This window comes from Narcine bancroftii, chromosome 2 (genome assembly GCF_036971445.1).
Source record: "Narcine bancroftii isolate sNarBan1 chromosome 2, sNarBan1.hap1, whole genome shotgun sequence".
NCBI lineage: Eukaryota > Metazoa > Chordata > Chondrichthyes > Torpediniformes > Narcinidae > Narcine > Narcine bancroftii.
The window spans coordinates 245,087,671-245,109,506 of record NC_091470.1 but is presented as its reverse complement, the minus strand read 5'-3'; the positions used below and the strand labels follow the sequence as shown (position 1 = coordinate 245,109,506).

At 40.8% G+C, this 21,836-nt stretch overlaps 1 protein-coding gene and 1 long non-coding RNA gene across 12 annotated transcripts in view; one reads left to right on the top strand and one right to left on the bottom strand.

Moving 5' to 3' along the window:
* LOC138755196 (uncharacterized) overlaps positions 1-21,836 on the bottom strand; it is a 334,189-nt gene that overhangs the window by 8,754 nt on the left and 303,599 nt on the right. For all 3 annotated transcript variants that reach the window (XR_011352102.1, XR_011352103.1, XR_011352101.1), the window contains one exon: positions 19,051-19,143. This is a non-coding gene — a long non-coding RNA (uncharacterized lncRNA). The remainder of the gene's footprint in view (positions 1-19,050; positions 19,144-21,836) is intronic.
* The window catches only part of LOC138755194 (transcriptional activator GLI3-like), a 469,347-nt gene that overhangs the window by 440,499 nt on the left and 7,012 nt on the right, over positions 1-21,836 (top strand). For all 9 annotated transcript variants that reach the window (XM_069920695.1, XM_069920694.1, XM_069920696.1 and 6 more), the window contains 3 exons: positions 6,312-6,461; positions 15,729-15,893; positions 18,533-18,802. In XM_069920695.1, coding sequence (XP_069776796.1) covers positions 6,312-6,461; positions 15,729-15,893; positions 18,533-18,802 — 585 coding nt within the window. The remainder of the gene's footprint in view (positions 1-6,311; positions 6,462-15,728; positions 15,894-18,532; positions 18,803-21,836) is intronic.

Sequence of the window (21,836 nt, the reverse complement as noted above, 5' to 3'; positions counted from 1 at the left end):
AATAGAATAATACCTAGTGTCGCCGAGAATATTCTCCCAGAATCACAGTGCGGCTTTTGCGCAAACAGAGGAACCACTGACATGGTCTTTGCCCTCAGACAGCTCCAAGAAAAGTGCAGAGAACAAAACAAAGGACTCTACATCACCTTTGTTGACCTCACCAAAGCCTTCGACACCGTGAGCAGGAAAGGCTTTGGCAAATACTAGAGCGCATCGGATGTCCCCCAAAGTTCCTCAACATGATTATCCAACTGCACGAAAACCAACAAGGTCGGGTCAGATACAGCAATGAGCTCTCTGAACCCTTCTCCATTAACAATGGCGTGAAGCAAGGCTGTGTTCTCGCACCAACCCTCTTTTCAATCTTCTTCAGCATGATGCTGAACCAAGCCATGAAAGACCCCAACAATGAAGACGCTGTTTACATCCGGTACCACACGGATGGCAGTCTCTTCAATCTGAGGCGCCTGCAAGCTCACACCAAGACACAAGAGAAACTGGTCCGTGAACTACTCTTTGCAGATGATGCCGCTTTAGTTGCCCATTCAGAGCCAGCTCTTCAGCGCTTGACGTCCTGCTTTGCGGAAACTGCCAAAATGTTTGGCCTGGAAGTCAGCCTGAAGAAAACTGAGGTCCTCCATCAGCCAGCTCCCCACCATGACTACCAGCCCCCCCACATCTCCATCGGGCACACAAAACTCAAAACGGTCAACCAGTTTACCTATCTCGGCTGCACCATTTCATCAGATGCAAGGATCGACAATGAGATAGACAACAGACTCGCCAAGGCAAATAGCGCCTTTGGAAGACTACACAAAAGAGTCTGGAAAAACAACCAACTGAAAAACCTCACAAAGATAAGCGTATACAGAGCCGTTGTCATACCCACACTCCTGTTCGGCTCCGAATCATGGGTCCTCTACCGGCACCACCTACGGCTCCTAGGTATGTATTATTGATGTTACAAATATCATAACAATTTCAGTATTGACATATCAAGACCTGTGACAGACTATAGTTGACATGATATAAATTTGCATGGTGCCATTTTCTGTTAAAAAAAAATTGGTTATCTGCAAACAGAGACTAAAAGAAGCTGTTAAAAATCATATACCATTTCAAAACAGTAAAAGTCTCCTTTTATAATACTATACTTTAGGAATAGTAAAACTTAAGGGTCAAATTTACAATGTTAGTACTAAATTTCAAGATTCATTTCACGTTATAGTGCAGAACATGTAACATTACATAAAATTGCTTTCTGCCTGCCTTAAGCAGACAGAGTTACTAATAGTGTGGCCTGACGCCACTTTGTGGCCAAAAAAAAGTCCTTTCAGAGTCACTGAGTGCCTGTGGATTGGCATCCAGCACTCCCTCAGCCTCTGCAGCCACACAGACGCCTGTCAATCCGTCGGCACCCCGAGATCTAGATCCAAACCTCCAACACAATCAGGAAGACTTCAGCAACTGAGGCCCTTCAGGATCCCTTCTTGCCTGCAGCACACTCTTGAATCCTGGCTCCAAACCTGATTTCATGAGCCAGTTTCCAGCAGCCTGGAACCCATGCAGGTCTCTTGACCACGAGTCAGCAAAACTCTACAGCTTGTGCGAGACTCCCGACCACATTGCCCACAGCTTGTCTGGGTCCTTTAGTTGTTTAGCCTCTTGCTGGTCTGCTGCCATGATCACCTTTCCTTTAGGTTCCCTCAGCTGTTGAGCCCCTCACTCATTCACTGCCATGGTCACTGTCCTGTAGAGTCATTTGCTCTGCTTCTCCATCTGAACCGCGGTGTGTGGAGTGCTGTTTCTTCCCATTTCCTGACAACTGCTCCCCTGGATCTGTGTCCCCTCTGCCGAGCATAGGTGTTGCCATCTTGGGCATCTGGTTGGAGGATTTTAGTTTAAAAACCTCATTGGCACCTCTAACAGCTTGATTAACTCCTGTACGCAGCAGCTGGCATTAGGACTAGGCGTTTGAACCCTTCAGAGCAGAGTAATGTCTCTGCACTCTGGAGCGGCTGTTGGAGCAGCTCCGGCAGCACCACTAATGCCAAATATCTGTTTTGAAAATCTTACAATGCAGGTATATACCTCTTCTGCCTGTGAATGCAGAAGTTGTAATTATCCCCACATAACCTACAGAGATTTTCTGTGACTTCAGCAGTAAACAGCAAGGGTACCATGTGAAGCATACCCCAGCAGAGACAGCTTTCAAGGACTCTGAAATAAGATATCTGAAAGTGAGGGTGAACATGTTGTCGACTTTGAGAGCAGTGCATGTGCTTGTGTTCGTTTGCTCCTCGGGGTTTATCAGTTTTGTATCAAACATAACTCAAGTGGGATGATGTATGGTGTAAATATTTAAATCAGCATAAACCTGTTTCTAATTTATTAGTGTTTTGTTCCCTTACAAGTGCTGGATAGATACCAACATACAGCAGCAAGAGAAAAAGTAGTTCATAATGCAGGAATAAAATTGAAGCATTTTTAAACCCTGGATTTCCATTAGTTTCCAGTTTCCACCGATATCCAACACACTGGGTGGTTGGTATGTCAGTCAACCACTGTAAATAGCCCCTTGTAGAGGTATAAGGTCTGTGGTGGTGGGTATGGTAGAGCTGATAAGAAAATGTTGAGTATAAAGAGTAGGATCTGTATGAATGGGTTGCTGACTGTTGGTGCCAAGGCCTGTTACTATGCTGTATCACTCTGTAATAAAATGAAGTTGCTGAATAACCAGTAGTGTTAAATAATGCTACATAGACAATTCCTTAGGCTAAGTGATAAGAGGAGCATCTTTAAAAAATACAGTCTGGTTTCTACATGATTTAACAACATTTAATCAATTGTTTTAAATTACTGTGCCTGACGGCATACTTCATATGTCCTCCAGCACTTGGCACCTCCTGATAAATTGAAGAACACATGCACAATAGGGGAAATATGGAAATAATTAGAAGCTTATGAAAATGCAGGTCCAGAAAATGTATTGGTCCATATTTTCCTGAGTTGCCTGCAAATTACCCATTTTGTGAGAGAAACCTTTGTTGGATCCAGAACACCAGTCTGCTAGGGTTTAGAGTTGCATGGCAAGGCCCCCCATGTGGGTAGGATAGGATCTTTGAAGTGCATGGGCCTCAAAAAGCCCCAAACTTGGATCTCCTTTTTGTGCCTTTAACCTTCCATAAGGCCTTGTCCCTTCTTTGTTGATGTTAAAATTGTCAAGAATTTTAAATTTTGATGTTTTTTGAAAAAAAATTCTTAAGACTATTAAGAAGCATTAAACTAAATGAAGAATTATATTTTTTTCTTTTTCGCCCAGAGCTTACAACCCTCAAGAAAACAAATGCACCTGTGAATCTTTCCCCAACTCTAATCTGTCACTGGGTCCAAGATCAAATCCCCCAATATGAAAGGGGCCATTGTGCAAATTCCCACTTCACCACTGCAACCTACAGTGAGTTTTGCAGTGGAATACAGCTATGAAATGGCCCAAAATTCAGGAATTGCACATTCACAGAGAAGCTCTTAACTCTACAGACCATTATGCTGAAAAATACCTACATTTTCATGCAGAACTGCTGGAAAATCAGATACAATTCAGACCAAACAAGGAGGGACTCAGCAGGTCAGGCAGCATCCATGGAGAGAAGTGGACAGTGAATGTTTCAGGACAGGATCCTTTTTTGAGATTAGGATGGGAAAGGGAGATAGCAAGTATAAAAAGAGGGGTGGGAAAGGGCTGTGGAGGGGCCAGGACAGGATACTGGAGAAATGAAGAAGCAAGAGATGGACAGTTAGGGGGAGAAATCATGGTGGTGGTAAGGGCACTTGAGAAAGGTGAGTAGAGGACAGATGGAAAATGGAACTGGATCAGTTTCATTTTTCCATTTCTCTCCATGGATGCTTCCTGACCAACCGAATCCCTGCAGCCTCTCCTCCATTGCTCAATATTCCAGCATCTGAAGTTCTTGTGATTCAACAAATCGGATTTATCTCACAAAAATTAAACTAATCAGCCCTCTTCTGGTTACTTTTTAGCACTGCAAACACCTCAACCTTATTGCAAAGTTAGTTTTTGAACCAGTCAGTACAGTCAAACCACGAAACCAATTGATTTACATATTTTAAAAAAAGTTAAAAATGCTATGAATGAAAATCATAACAAATTTTCATGGTATTAAGGTGGACTCTGCTATATGTTAAATGCTGACTTCAAGTTCCTCAGAACAAATATAGAACAATACAGCACAGTACTAGAGTATTCAGACCCCATTATCTGTGCTGTCCATGATGCCAAATCATAGTAATTCCATCTGATCATGTATGGGCTCTCTCCTCCATTCCCTGCCTGTTTATGTGCCTGTCTAAATGTTGCTATCATTTCTGCTTTCACCACTTCCCCTGGTCGTGCATCCCAGCCACCCCTACCACTCTGTGTAAATAAAAATCATGCCTTATAAATCTTAAAACTTTACAGCTCTCATAGTAATGAATATGCCCTCCAGTAGACTCTGACTATCCAATCTAAGCCTCTCATAATTTTATATGTATTTTTTTTTATCAGAGCACCCTCAGCCTCTGGTGTTCCAGAGAAAACAATCCAAGTTTGTCCAACCTCTCCTTTTGCGATAATACACATCAATCCAGGCAACAATGTGGTAAACCTCTTTTACATCTTCTCCAAATACTCCATATCCTTCCTATAATGCAGCAAGAACTGCTCACAATATTCCAAATGTGGACAAACCAAAGTTTTATACAGTGGCAACTTGACTTGCCAACTTTTATATTGACTATTCTTTTCTCTCTCTTTGGCTTGGCTTCGCGGACGAAGATTTATGGAGGGGTAAAGTCCACGTCAGCTGCAGGCTCGTTTGTGGCTGACAAGTCCGATGCGGGACAGGCAGACACGGTTGCAGCGGTTGCAAGGGAAAATTGGTTGGTTGGGGTTGGGTGTTGGGTTTTTCCTCCTTTGTCTTTTGACAGTGAGGTGGGCTCTGCGGTCTTCTTCAAAGGAGGTTGCTGCCTGCCGAACTGTGAGGCGCCAAGATGCACCGCCCACTGGCGGTGGTCAATGTGGCAGGCACCAAGAGCTTTCTTTAGGCAATCCTTGTACCTCTTCTTTAGTGCACCTCTGTCTCGGTGGCCAGTGAAGAGCTCGCCATATAACACGATCTTGGGAAGGCGATGATCCTCCATTCTGGAGATGTGACCTACCCAGCGCAGTTTGATCTTCAGCAGCGTGGATTCGATGCTGTCAGCCTCTGCCATCTCGAGTACTTCGATGTTGGAGATGAAGTCGCTCCAATGAATGTTGAGGATGGAGCGGCGGAGACAACGCTGGTGGAAGCGTTCTAGGAGCCGTAGGTGATGGCCTACATCACCTATATTGACTATAAACTCCCTAGAATTGTCTATGCAAAATGTCTCAGCAAAATGTTTCAGAAATGGGTTTACAAGAAGTAATATTTTAAAGAAGGAGAAATTTTTAATTCTGTAATACCTTAAACAACCTGATACTCCAAAATGCTCCAATTCCAGTGGGGAAAATTATGTTATTTTCACAGTTAGAATCTAAGGAACATGGGTATCAGTTTGCACATGATAAATTCTTGTAAATAACTCTGGGATAATGTCCAGATTACCTGATTGACTAATATAGATTGCAGGATAAGTATTGTTCAAATTATTACCACTTCTCTGCTTTTCTTTAAAGTAGTACCATGGCATCTGTTGCTTCCTTCTGTGAGGCCAGGTAGCTCTGTTTAACTGCACCCCTGAGAATGCAGCAATCCCTCAGTATTGCACTGTAGGAGAGTCATTCTAGATTTTTGGTTCTTAAGACTCAGAAATGGGACTTGAACCCATATTATTCTCATTCAGAAGCATGGATACCATCCAAATAAGCATAAAGGACAGAGAGAGCAAGTGAGGTTTTCATTCAAAATAAATCTTTAAAATTATTTAATCATACGGATATGTTTTAAGACAGTGGATATTTATTTGTAATAATTGCAAAATAATAAAGTGGTTGATTTCCAGAGGCTTCAGCGTGGATTCTGGGGAAAAGGCATGAATGATTACAATGTTAATTCTGATGATTTTCAACCAAATTTACAATGGACAAGCCAGGAGGAATCCAGAGGCCAGCCTTTTGCACTTAAGTAAAGATTAATTAGAATTAAGCAAAGTTGAAATAAGAACAAGCTCCATATGCTTGATCTGTTTTGTTGGAAGTGCTTAAACTGTCCTTGTTTGCAGATGAGGTATCAAGATATTTATGATTTGCCTGTTTATTCCCCAATCAGCATATTAATAATGACCATATCCATGGAGAGAAAAAGGAGTTTGTTTGCCGGTGGCAAGATTGCTCTCGAGAACAGAAGCCATTCAAAGCCCAATACATGCTTGTGGTACATATGAGGCGACATACTGGGGAGAAGCCACACAAGTGCACTGTGAGTCTATGATTAAGTTATTGCCTTACTTATTATTCAGCAAAAGTCATTTTCACATTAATATATTGAAAATGTATTTCACTCCTATATTTTTCAAACTTTTGTTTCAGGTCTGTGTGACTCTGCAAAGCAGTATATTTACTCTTGACTTATTCCAAGAATAATTAATAATTTCATGCCTGCCTCTCTTACTTTGCTTTGAGCTAGGTCCTATCAGGTGGCTCCTGCCTAAACATCTGGACCTTACCCTGGACCTTATCCCACCAGTGTATAGACAACAAGAAAACACTGGAGAAACTCACCATCTTCTTTGACAGTGTGTCCTAAATGTTCATCTTTCAACACTCAGAAGATCAAGGGGAGCAAACCATCCCCGTGGTCACCTCCAACTCACACTATCCTAACTTGGACGTGTATCACCATTTCTTTACTGTTGCTGGGTCAAATTCTGATGAACTTCTGAACCTAATGGTTTGGGCTGCAGCATTTTGAAGGACAGCTAGGGATAGGCATCAAAATGTTAGCACTATCTCAAACACCATCACCACCCTAAGAATGATATTAAAGAATCATTGGTAGATTTGTGAAGTAGAATATCTTAATCAACATAGAAAAGGGCATGCTGGATGTACTTTTAGTCCCTACAGAAAATTTAATATCAAGATGTAGGCATTCACCCATTTTCCAGCAAAATCCATGAATTGTATCTAGTCTAGAGGTCTCTTAAATATATAGTGATTACATATTTCTTTACCACCTCCTCCAACTGAGAATTCCAGATGTTAGCTACTCTGTGTGAACAAGGTTCCCGACAGATCGTTGAAGCTCCTTCTTCTCACTTTGAACCTATGCCCCCTTGTTTAAATACAGTAAAACCCCCGGTGTCCGGCACCTATGGGGATTAGTAGATGCTGGATAAGTTAATTTCCCAATTTCTTAAGATTGTGCATTGTGTGAACTGACTGATAGGGGGTGCTAATTTTAAACTTTCATATTTTTACCTATTTATTTTCTGCAATTTTTTTGCCGGTTGCTTGAGGCTACCAGTTCCTTAAATCTGGATAATGAGGATTTAACTGTATATCCTAACCTTGGGATAAAGATTATGACTAGATACTCTTAGGTATGCCTCTTAACCTTTTTTGCTTTGCAGGGAAAATAAACTATTCAATCTTACTATAACTGAACTTCTCCTGTCCTCTGCACCTTCTCCAGTCCCACCACATCCTTCCTTCTGTGTGACATCTTGAACTGCACACAGTGCAGGTCACCAAAAGAAACAATAGGGTATAGATCAGTTGAAAATTATGGGCAAGAAAATGAAGGTGAAGTTTGATCCAGTATGAGGTTTGGAGGTCAAATGTAAGAGGCATCACATTACAGTAAATTGCAGGATCTTTAGCAGCACTGATGTACAGAGGAATCTTAGGGTGAATAACTTGGCAACCTGAAAGTAGCAGGTATTAAATGGGAAAATAGGCTTACAATGCACTTGCCTTCATCGATCAGGGCATGTCATGTCAAAGCTGTATAAAACTTTGGTGAGGCCATATTTGGAGTATGGCATGCCACTCTATTTGTTGCATTACAGTAAGTATGTGGAAGCTATGGAGAAGAGATTCCTCAGGATGTTATGTAGATTAAAGATTATTAGGTACAAAGAGAAGTTAGACAAACAGATTGGTTTTTTTTCTGGAGCATCAGAGGTTGACGTGTGATGGAAGTATTCAGAATTATGAGAGGCATAGATAAGTTATCAAACAGAGTCTCCTTCCCATATTGGAAATGTCAAATACCAGAGGGCATGAGATGAGGGTTAAAGTTCAAAGGCGATGAGTGAGGCAAATTTCAAATGTGGAGCGTGGGTAGGTGCCTGGAACTTGTTGCCAGCAATGGTTAAGAGGCATTTAGACAGGCACTGAAACAGGCAGGAGATGGCAGGGTATAAACCACATGCAGGCAAATTAGATTAGGTTCATTTGGCATCGTGGTTCATACAGAAATATTGAGCCAAATGGCCTATTTCTATTGCTGTACTGTGCTCTGTTCTATATTAGAGAAGAAGCAAACTGAGTAGGGAGGGGTAATTATCAATTTATAAAATTTAACAGATCAGGCAGCATTTCAGATCAAAGACCTCAACAAAATAGGGAAAGAGAGAAAACAAGTTTGTTTTAAATTGCAGAATTTCCAAGGACTACTAAATTCTCTCTTACTATTATCACTATTTCCAAAGAGATCTTTTACTTTGAGGTTATCACTTGAACCCGTGTCATTAACCTTTACCATATCCAAGATATCTGGTTCTTCATTTGACTCCATAACATGTTGGTCGAGGAAACTGCCCAGAATGCACCATGTGACTTTGTTCTTGAATCTATTATTACTAACTTTGTTAATCAATTTTACATGAAAATATTACTTTTTTTTTACATGTCCCCATTACATCTGGGCTGAAACTCTTTCCTACAGTATGTCTACTGTTTGGGTATCTACACTACAGCACCACCCATAATGTGCAGGACAAAGACACTTTTTTCCTTTATTTGCCCATGTGCTCCACAGTTTTATATTTGTAAACAAGCATTTCACATGTGATTAAAGTGCATATTCCAGATTTTTTTCAAGGTTATTTGTATAAATTTTGGTTTAACTATGTAGAAATTGCAGCACTTTTTATACAGACCTCCCATTTCAGGGCAGCATAATGTGGGGGATATTTGGGTTCACGAGTATTTAAAATTACTCAGGCCTGTTTAATTGTTTAATTCAGGGGTGTCAAACTCAAATTCACGGAGGGCCAAAATTAAAAACTTGGACTAAGTCGAGGGCCGAACTAAATATTTATTGAAAATTTTCAACAACATCTGCATGTTTTCTCTTCTTTTAACATATGTAATGTTAAACTTTAGGATATAACTTTAGGAGGATAATGTTACAGGTCAGGAGTAGGTAGCTCAAGTTCACCCTTTGCTTGACCTGAGGGAAACATGTTTGGTCCCTGTGGAGATGTAGTCAGCATTCACAGGCTGTGTCCATTTTGGCCTGCAACAGGACTCAGCATTTCCTGCTCACTCCTCAGGCTCTAGGCCTCCATTCACCCTCGACCCACCATCCCTCTACCTGACCAGTCCTTTACCCAACCTCTACTCACCCCTCACTCCACTCGCTCTGCCTCTACCCACCCCATCCTATACACGCCCCTCTACTGCCTCTCCCCTCAACCTGTTCCTCCCTCTACCCGTCTCTCACCCTCTAATCACCCCTCCCCTACTCACCCTGCCCCTCCCCTTTTACCTCTTCCCTATCCACCCCTCCTTCTACTCATCCCTCCCTCTAACTGCCCCTCGCACCACCATAACTTCCCCTGCCCATTACTCCTCACCTACACCCTCTGCCCACCCCTGCTTACCCACCCACTCAGGCCCAGCGCACTGCCGATCAGCCTTTGCGGACAGCCACCATCTCTCTCTTCACGTGCAGGGCCGAACCAGCCGTCCCTGGGGTCCGCGCGGGTGCAAGCGCTGAAGGCCGTGGCGACCGGGAGAAGTGCGCTCGTGCTGTGGAAGGGCCATCCGGTGCCAGTCGCGTGGGGCTCGCGCTGCCCAGGGGCCGTGCACAGCCTGCCATGTCTGTCGCGCCGACAGGCAATCACAGGTGCTCGCCCATCCGCCGCACCGCTCGACAGGTGGGAGAAGTGACTGGTTGTGCAGGGAGCCTTCCAACTGGCTTGCCGGCTGATGACAGCGACAGACTTCTCGTGTTACAATTTCTTGTTTTACAATGGGGAAGGATGTGCAATGAAGGGGGAGGATGGTGGGGGTGACATTACCAAAAAACAGCATCGGCTCTCGCTGCAGGGCGGGCCACCTCTAATACATTTTTGAAATGATCTTGCGGGCCAAATTTGGCCAGAGTTTGACATGTGTGGCTTAATTGGTGCAGGTATAAGAGAGCTAGGCTTGCTTCTAAGCTTTTGATCACTTTTGTAGTTATCATTTTTTAACATGAGGACCAGAGTTGTGCCATTGAAAATCAAAGAAGCCATTATGAGGCTGAAAAAAACAAGAACATAACAGTAAGAGACATGGCTCAAATCTTATGATTACCAAAATCAACAGTTTGGAACATCATTAAGAAGAAATAGCATACTGGTGAGCTCAGTAATCGCAACAGGACTGGTAGGCCAAGAAAGACCTCCACTGCTGGTGACATAACAATTCTCATCATAATGAAAAAAAAATTCCCAAACACCTGCCTGACAGATCAGAAACACTCTCCTGGAGGCAGGTGTGGATGTGTTAATGGCCACTGTCCACAGAAGACTTCATGAACAGAAATACAGAGGCTCCACTGCAAGATGCAAACCACTAGTTAGCCACAGAAACAGTATGTCCAGATTACAGATTGCCATTCAAAAGAGCTTGCAGAATTCTTAAAAAAGTGGACCGATGAGACCAAGATGAACCTGTATCAGAGTGATGGCAAGAGCAAAATATGGAGACATAAAGGAACTGCCCAAGATCTAAAGAATACCACTTCATCTTTGAAACATGATGGTGGGGATGTTATGGCCTGGGCATGTATGGCTGCCACAGGTACTGGCACACTTATAATGTAACTGTTGATAGCAGTAGCAAAATGAATTCTGAGATGCATAGAAACATGTTATCTACTCAAGTTTGAGTAAATGCCTCCAAACTCATTCATCCTACAGCAAGGCAATAATTCCAAATTTTCTGCTAAAGTAACAAAGGAGTTTTTCAAAGCTAAAAACTAGAAATTTATTGAATGGCCAAGTCAATCACCCAATCTAAATCCAATTGAGCATGCATTCTGTATGTTGAAGAAAATACTTAAGGGGACAAATCCCCAAAACAATTAGGAGCCAAAGATGGCTGCAGTAGAGGCCTGGCAGAGCATCACCAGAGGAGATACTCAGCACTTGATGATGTCTATGGATCACAGACTTCAAGTAGTTATTACATGCAACGGATATGGATCAAAGTACTAAACATGACTACTTTAATATGCCCCAAATATTATGATGCCCTGAAATGAGGGAACTATGCATAAAAAGTGCTGAAATTGCTACATAGTCAAACCAAAATGTATTCAAATAACTTTGAATAAAATATGGAATGTGCATTTTAATCACGTGAATTGTTTGATTACAAATGTAAAACTGTGAAGCAGAGGGGTATATACAGGAAATCAGTGCCTGTCCCAAACATTATGGAGGGCACTGTACAGTCATGTGTCACTTAATGCCCATGATACATTCTGTGAAATAGGACATTATGCGATTTGGACATTATATGAACACCATATTATATACTTAGCAAAGCTAAATGGGATACTGTAATGTAATTGCATTGACTAAATAGCCAAGATACTGTACACCAGTGATTTTCAACCTTTTTCTTTCTACCCACATACCACCTTAAGCAATCCCTTACTAATCACAGAGCACCTATGGCATTGGGATTATTTAAAGTGGTATGTGGGTGGAAAGAAAAAGATTGAAAACCACTGCTGTACATATACAGCTAATGTATCTGGCAAAGTAATATATCGGTTAAGTAGGTTAATAGTGTACAACACTCTATACATAATATAATAATACATTGTAAATATACACTACTGTATACATAGGCTAATAGATAATCTGTACTTACCACATTTGGAGCTTGTAGGGCTAACCTAGTGTTAGGTGAGTCTGGAGGCTATTGCTGGTACAATTCTGTACTGTACAAGATACTGAATTTACACCAAATTAAACTTTAAATTTTTTTCTCACTTTTTATATTTTTATGTAAACACTTTCTTAGTGTATATCACATACAATTTAACAAAGAGGATCAGGATCATCCACATCCCTGTTGTCAACCTCATCATAGTGCTCCACTGGAAGAGTTTCAGGTCGAATAACCTCTATTGATGAACTGTCACCAACAATGATAATAACATCTCCTGTAACGCCTGAAGGACCTGGCCGAGGCTCATCTTGGGGATGGGTTGGTTATATATGTATTGTACCATTATACGCTTGGCAGCGCATTCGCTTTGTATATAGGAGACATGAGATACATGTGTTGCATGTGGGAAGCTGATGTGTTTGTTACATCTGTTATGCCCCATTCTCCAATCAGGATTTCTGAACTCTATTATAACCTTATTGGACCACAAATGCATTTGCAGTTGAACGTTGCCCGAACGGATGTTATGCTGCGCATGACTATATATGCGACACCTACCAATGCCATCTTTCTCTTACAGTTATTAATCACCATCCAAATGGACTCAACATCTTCTGGCCCTAGATTATTGCTTAAAACTGTACTTATTACATTTCTTATTAATAGTTCCACTCACCACCTTTTTTATTCTGCTTGTCCTTCCTGAGAGTACCCTGCTTTGATCCTCTTGCAACCAAGTTTCTTCAGTGCTGTTCACCTCTCTTTCAAGTGCTAGTTCATTTACTTGTGACTGTTTCAGGTATTAGGATACCTCACTAAGATGCCTTTTATTACGTTTATAATAATACACTATTATCTTTTATTTGTACTCTGGACTTTGTTGTCACTGAGCCTTGATTTCTTTACCATATGTCTTTGCATTCCACTAGTCTTTCTTTTGTTTCTATTCTTTCTCTCCCCCAGTCATTCTTGTTTAAACCCTCCTCAATGGCACTGGTTATTTTCACTGATATATCAAAAGAATTTATTATTGCAACTGCTACACTGTAGCCACTGCTTAATGATAGCTCTTTCTAGTCAGGTACAGATGACACTGAGGTTCTAGTTGGCAATGGGATTTGTAATACAACATTCCCAGAAGCTTTGACAAACATTGCAAAAATATTAGAGGTTTTTCATCATTAGGTATGGAGGAGATATTAAAGCATGCCATGTTATGATGGTAAAATGGGATTGAACATCAAAACGACTGCAGCTGCTGGAAATAGAAAGTTTAAAAACAGCAATACTGGAAATATTCAGTAGATCAGGCCATGTCCAAGGGGAGAGAAACATGGGGTGAATATTTCCAGTTTAAGTTTTTATTTTATGTTTAATAGGAATGTCATTGCCTGACATTTCCTGTGATTAATGAATGAACATTTTAAATACTAAAAGGTGAATCAGGAAAATTAAATGCAGCTTAATCCCATACACTAAACAACCTGTAAAAGTTCTGTCCAAGTCCCCAGGCACTCAAACATCAATGAGGGATCAAATTTACCTTGTTATTTTTCCTGTCACCTATATTTGCTATGATATCTGAGCTCAAGCAAGGAACCAACCTGTTCTCTTTCCAATGCACATTATTACTCAGCAGCTCACTGCGCAAGCTGACAATATATTCCATTGTAATGTTATTTTTTCAAAAAAAAACTGCCTACATTCCAGCCTAGTTCAGCCTATAATATTATAAATAGGTCCTTTCCATTCCTTTCCAACTGTACTCACTCAATAGAGTTATAGAATCTTACCAAATGGAAACAGGCCCTTTGGTCGGACTTGTTTAGTCCAAAGCCTGAACTTGTTGTCCACAGTTTGCCCTTCCAGATGTAAAGGAGCTTGTGGTGACTGTTAAATACAGGCTGCATGTATTGGTCTTTAGCAAAGAACCTGTGTCATCATTTTATTTCTTCCAACAAACCTTTCTACCTCCCAGCAAACCTTGCTTGACCACTCCTCCCGACTTGCTCCCCGTTCTGGCCTTTGCATGCGTGTTAACATTTCCTGATGCATCACCAGCAGCGACCAGCCCTACACAAGGCCGCGTAGTCATGTGGCCGTGACAAGCTATGAACTGACCATCCACAACCAGGAGACATCCTGCAAGAGTGAGCAGCCACCATATGGCTAGCAGGGTTCAGGCAGCATTTCCTAAGGTCTTGTCCCTGAACATCCTAACAGTCTTTGAACAGTTTTTAAGTTTTCTAATCATCAGGAACATTAAACCATGAAATAGATTTAAATAATTTCATGAAAATAAAATGGTTATCTTTGCAAAAAATAATTAAGTATTGAATTGAAACTTCCTTGAAATTATTATCAATGTGAAATAATCTTTTTTTCTAAAACTAGAGCACACCTTTGAAAAAGTGCAGACCTTCACTCACTTTACCCAAAGGCACTCAAGGAATCATAGCCTTCACAAGGCTTTACCATATGGCCACTGGGATTTTGCTGCCAACAAATCACTTCACATTGCCTCATTTATAAGCAAGACCTACTCTTCATGTGAGGGCTGATTGCAACTGTCAGCTATTTAGTTTGTACACCTTCTATGAAAGCAGAACCATTTTGAAATTTGACTCATTTGCAAATCAAATGAAAAATTGCTGTGTGCATGTTTTGAAAAGTGTCCTTTTTTTCTGTTGAAGTCCAACCCATCAGGAAATTAGACCAGGCACCTCTTGTTGCGATTCATCCAAATCCAGTATAATTGTCCCATCATATTTTATTTATGCAATAACATCATTGAAAAGTTTGATATCCTTTACTTACTTACGATAGAAATATGAGCACTTAAAAAGTATTGACCTACTTCCTGCAAATCAGCATGTAAGTGACACACAGCTGCCTTCTTTACTGAACACGTGGGGCTTCAACATTTCTTAAAGTGAACATGTCCTAATTTTTTTACTTTTATGCCAGCTGATTTGGGTTTTGGGCATAGGGCAATGCCCAATTATGTACCAAAAATGAGTGGAGTCCATTTTCTAGACAAACATTTCTAGATCATCTCCCTGAATCAAATGGTGCCAGGAGATACTTGATTGCTGCAAATTTATTTGTCAAAGCATGTGTTCTGACTTGGATAATGAAAGGTAATGCTCCAGTTAGAGGAGAATGTAGGCATGGGTCACCCAAGTAAAGTCCCAGTAAACAACACATCCAGGCTGTAATTTTTATGCTACCCGGTGATTCCCCAGTGTCAACTTAACTCAGCCCTGCTGTCACTAGATAGTTCCACACATTAGGGGTAGGGTTATAAGTGAATGAGGCCCTCAAAGTATGGAGATGGAGTGCAATGGCATGATCACTAGGATGGCATGCTTGGCCACTATGATCTCCTTCCACAAGTGGATTCCATATATGAAAGTGGGACAAGTAACTTCTTTAGTCCGATCTGTTTGACCTGAGCAAAAATGCAAAATTCTTGAGTATATTCATTTCAAAAATACAATATTCCCAAAGTAACAATTAAAAGAACCAAATAATTACATGTAATTTGCAGCAATTTTGTTTTGTACAGTTTGAAGGCTGTGCCAAGGCCTACTCCAGATTGGAAAACTTGAAAACACATTTGAGGTCTCACACTGGAGAAAAACCATATGTTTGTGAGCATGAGGGTTGCAACAAAGCATTCTCCAATGCATCAGATCGGGCAAAGCATCAGAACAGAACTCACTCAAATGAGGTAAGCTGTTTTCTAGCATACACTGGCTATTTGATACATTTTAAACTTGTTTAATTCCCAATTCACCACAAGTCAGTGAGCTTGTTTGAACATGTTATTAACCAGCAGGAGTTGTTTAGTCTGTTTTAATAGGTCTGAGGCAAGGCAAGTTTGGATGTTTTGCATTAATGATCCAGTGTATAAAATCTGAGCTAAGTGTCGATAATGATAGAGTTTTACTGCTCTGAAGTTATGACTTTGTCACCAAGAGAATTTATATTTTCAACCAGAGGTGTATATTTTAGGCGCTTCTTTGAAGTCATTTTGGATTCCACAATGAGATGTGATTTGCATTATAATTTCAAGTATTATGGCCAGTGAAGAAGTAGTCATTGATTGTAATGGCAAAAGGTAAATATTTTTAAACAGTGCAATCATGAGTGAGCATCCATGCAGTTGTTTTGTCACTTTTTCATTGATCATTATCATACGTGTGTAGAAGAATGAAAGGTAAGACATCAGAGTCTGAGAAGATAGGCCTTTTCAGATAGGGCAAAAGTCCAAATGTAAAGAGGAGAACCTCCACCAAAATGCATAACCACATACGTCTCTGAATGTGTGGAGGCCGTCTCCGAGCTGCATAATCCAATCACTCTCAGAGAGGGATAATCGGCGGATCAAATTGAATGTACAGCTGCGCTAAGTGGCTCTTTAGGGGTGGGCTGAAGACCAAACTCCCTGCTACCTGACACCCCCCCGCCCCGCCTCAGTGGGTGGCCAGTGGGGCAGGGATGGCCATTGGAGCAGGGGTGGTGGGTGAGGGCAGCCGGAGCAGGGGCGGTCTGCAGGGGCTTTTGGGGCAGGGTGGTCTGTGGGGGGGCAGTGGGGACTGTCAGCAGGGGCCGGCGGAGCTGATGGGAGCCATTGGGGGACAGCTGGTGTGGGCTGATGGCCACACTAGGCCATTTCGGCCTTCGGGGCCGCTTTCTGCGGCTCCAAACGTGGCAGAGCAATGGCCGTCTTCCCAACCCATAATCCCCCATGCAGCTGGAGCTGTTCTGGGAATCACAGAGTGGCTCCAGCTGCCTGGAGGGGAATTATGGATAGGGAGGATGGCCATTGCTCTGCCGTGTTTTTATAATCGGTGGCTCTATGGCACCAGTTGTCCCACCTCCATCGGATCTGAATGGGATGCTGGAGCAGCCTTTTAGGGCTGGTGTCTGAAAAGTAAGTTCTTAGTTTTCCATTCACTCCTGTAGCCGGCCTCAAGGCCTGATGAAATGGCCTGATGTTTTCCCTCATTGGGAAATCTAGAAGTGGGAAGCATAGTTTCAGAATGAAATGTTTCCTATTTAAGACTGGGATGATGAGGAATTTTTTAAATCACATTTATAGTTAGAACACATTAGAGCGTAGAACAGTACAGCACAGGGATAGGTCCTTCAGCCCACATGTTTGCAAAAAAAACCTATCAAATTTGGAAGACTATCGCTCATCTGCTAATTCCTTTATGGGCATAAATCCTATTCCTAAGTATCCTCCAGTGTCTTCTCAACCTCTGAGGTGAGACTCTCTGCCTATAATTTCCTAGATTATTTCCTTCTTGTAAAAAGATACAACATTAGCTACTCTCCAGGTTTCTGGGACCTCATCTGTTTCCAGTGAGAATACAAAGATCTTCATCAAGGTCCCAACAAACTCTTTGCTTTACTCAAAATTCAAAGTTCAAATTTATTGGAGTACATGCATGACATCACATGCAACCTGAGATTCTTTTTCCTGCAGGTTAGGCAGAATTTCTACTGTAAACTATATTCAAGAAAAAAATACTTCTAGAAAAGAGAGAAATGTAAACAAAAAAAAATATAAACAGAACTACTGCACAACACATTAAAAAAAATACAGTAATAAATAATGTGCAAACTAAGAGTTTTTAAATGAGTCTCTGATTGAGTTTGTTGGAGGAGTAGCAACTGTTCCTGAATCTGGTGGTATGAGTCTTAGGGTATCTATCCCTCATATCTCTTTCCTGATGGCAGCAACGAGAACAGAGAATGTCCAAGGTGGTGCAGTTCCTTGATGATGGGTGCTGCTCTCCAATTGGAGCATTCCATTTTCTCAATGGTGGGGAGAGTTTTGCCTGTGATGTGCTGGGCTGTGTCCACTATCCACTACCTTTCAATCACATGAGATATCCCATCAGGCCTGAGAGACATCCAGCGCCATCCCTTTCATGATCTCAAAATGCTCTAACACATGAGCATTTTCCAGACTGTGCTGCCTATCACTTTCCTCAGTGTTTCTCAAATCTCCTTTAGATTTATCCTCTAATTGTCTGGAGAGCATTGCCTATACAGGTGGTATAAGCGAGTTCAATTGTAAGTTTGAGATGGAATTGCTTCAGTAGTTTTAAATGAAAATGCATGAAGAAAGGAAAGAGCAGGGGAATGGGAGTCATTAAATAGTTCTCTCAAAGTATGCCCATTCAACTTAGATCAACTGGCCTTGATTCTATAAAATGAACCTTCATTAAAGTAATGTTGATATCAGACTTAATAGTTTAAATGTGAAATGATTTGTGCAATATTCCATTTGTTTCTCTGTCAACTGGTTGCAAATAATTGTCCTAATTTTCTGTCAATGTTTTTAATATTTTATAGAAGCCTTACGTTTGTAAGATACCTGGCTGCACAAAGCGCTATACTGATCCCAGTTCCCTCCGAAAACATGTCAAAACAGTCCATGGCCCTGAGGCTCACATTACAAAGAAACAACGTGGGGATATCCACCCAAGACCTCCACCACCCAGGGATCCAGCCAGTAACTCCCAGTCCAAATCACCTGGACAGCAGCAAGCAGAGCTGAACAATGCTACCTCAAAGCGAGAAGAATGTCTACAAGTTAAGGCCATCAAGAAAGAGAAGCCAATGGTATGTCCAGGTTATTTTTCAAATTGGAGAAGTCACTCATCATACTTAAAATGCTTTTCCCAGGTTATTTGCCCTCTTTCCCAAAGGTTCTCATATGACTGACTGTTCCATCACCCTTCTGATACCCATCAAGTGCATATTGTGAAAGTAAAAGTGAACATTGGCAGGCCCTATCAATTCCAGGAGGCAGCTTTGTTTGGTATAGCGTTGTCCATGATCAATAAATTCGATGATAAATATTCTCTCACCTTTTCAGCAGACATTAGGTTACATTTGGATAAAAGTTTTGACTGATGACCTCTTCTTCTTTGCCAGAGCCCAAAGTGCTGACACTGACGGACCTGGGTCCACAGACATAAAGATAGAAACATCATAAATAATTATATATTTCAGTGAAATCAGACTAACCAACCTACCAGTAATCTCTTCCCACACATCAATTCTGCCATCCCAGAAATCAATCTCATAAACCTTAAATGCTTTAATCTATAGTAAAAGCATTCTTCCTCAGGTGATTAGACTCCACCTGGGATTTTATGTCAGATTTGGTCTCTTTAAAGCCCTGTACAGCTGCAGATAGACTTCCTCACTTCTGTACCAAAATCCGCTTTCAATGAAGGCTAACATATCATCTGACTTCCCAACTGTATGCTGCATCTGAACACTTTCTTTCTGTAACTGTTCTACAAGGTTTCTTTGCACTATACAGAAGTGCTGAAGAAACTCAGCAGGTCTGAACCCTTCAGGAATGAATCCCGTTAAAGTTTTCCAGGTTCTATCATTGCGTCTTTTATGTAAGATTCTAGTAATTTCCCCACTACTGATCTTAGGCTCAATCTACAAAAGATAAATTTAGAAACAAAATCAAAAGAGGTCAGGCTATGATGAGCTAACAGGGTCCTTTTGGGCTATATGCTTTTCATATGACATTCTGAACAATTCAAGGAACCACAATGCTGGATTTAATCCCACTGCACTTTGCAGAGCAGATGCTGATTTTATGAAACCAAGTTGTTCACTCCTGTACTCTGTGTCTGTCCACTGTTCGACCAATAAGGCTTTTGTTAAACCTCGAGTTAGACCAGTAATTACTGTCAGTTCAGAAAACCAATAAGATCTCTGCTTCAGATTTTTCCCTTGCTCTGAAGGTATGAGACCGAAGTTAGTTATCTCCAATGCCATTAAGGGAAGTCTATTACAGGGAAATTCTAGGGCTATGCAGGATGCAGGAATTTAGGAATTGTTTTCTAAAGCTAAAACGCTCCAGAATATTTGGTGCTAGAAGGAACATGTTTATTGTATGGAAGCAGTTGACAGTGGGTCAGATGATGTAGATCATAGAACTGAAAATAGAAATGGTTTGGGAGGGGCAGCAAACTTGGGACAGCATATAGACTGTTGTTCTTGGGCTGGGAAGCAGTGGAAATACAGTACATAGCTTCTAACAAGAAATATGATCTATCTTCTGGGTGATCAATACCTCAGATTCATACGTATGGGCCACATTGGATCAAATCTTCTATCTGATAGTATAACTGGCCTCATTCCTTCTGCTAAAACTCTCTCCAATGCTCAAGGCCAACATACTTAATAGAATTTCATACAAGTTATGTCATTTGAGCAATCTATGTCCATTGATGCCATCATATATGCCCAGATGGATTTGTCAAGCCAGATGTTCAAAGGATTGTATTCTAATTTTCCAGTGTTCTATACACACAGTTTTTAGATAATATTCACACATGTAGAGCATAAAACATTGTGCTGTATGAGAAATGTTCTATACTATTGAATTTAATGGTATTCATTTAAAAAAAGGATGCACATGCACTAATTCAAAATGATCAGTGCAATGATATTAATCTTTCTATAAACTTCAACCAATTGATGTTCCATTCTGAACATGATATGCATTAAATTCAGAGGTGTGTAAATCCAGGTAGGATGTAAGTTGATGTATGCATTCCTGTTATTTAATATGAATGTGAAATGTGATACACTGTGCAAATCACTCAAATAGTGTAAAGAATTTATAGAGTCCAATCTGTGTTTGCTTGATTGCAAGTGAAATTTACTGATCCATTATTTTGATTTACACTGTCCTGCAATTAACTGCTACTAATTGAAAGTAACTCTTCTCTTTCTTGTTTTCACTAACTTGCTGACATTATTGTCTGGTGCTTTCTTGTTCTGTCTTCCTAAGGACAGTGGGTAATAAGGTGAGATTTTATTGCCTGAATCATTCTCCCATCATTTCAACAATTTTGTGTTACCATTAAGTTATTGAGCTGGGAATTTGCAGTATTTTAACATTTATTTCTGGGATGCATGAACCACTGTAGCATTTGGCATCCCAGGTACCCTGGAGAAAGTGGTATTAGGCTGGCTTCCAAGATGGCATTTAAAATTCAACCACATTATGTTCAGTTATGGATAAGCAGGTAATACAGAAATATTCCCATTACCTGTTCAACACACCACATTTCCATTAACCACCTCCTACAGTGAAAATCATTACAAATTCCACTTCATATTCAGAGAATCTTTTCCTATTGTAGCTATTTTCTTATTAATAGCATTTCTTGAAGAAAGAATAAGCAAAGAAATCTTTAAAAAGCACGATGACCTTTAGAGAATTAATTTCCAGGATAACTTTATTCACTATATCTGTCTCTCTCAAACTTCTCTTCCCACTTATTAATATTTCATTTTGCAACTTTTTTCATTCTTTCAATTCTCATAACTTAAAATTCTGCGCAAATACATGCATTTTAGTTTTCATCCATATTTTATCCACAAAAAGCCTGTTCCTGGAGCATGGTTTGACAAATTTTCTTCCCTTTTTAATCCACCCGAGGTCCCTTATATTTTCCACGGTTAGATTTTATTTTCCATTCATGTCCTCAGGATTTCTATTCTTATGCGAAAACCAATTACAAAGTGGTTCTCTGGTATTCCCTGCTTTTAAGCCTCCCAGAACATCAAACATCTATATACTTGTAGTATATCGGACTTGTAAGCCTTGCAGGTATGG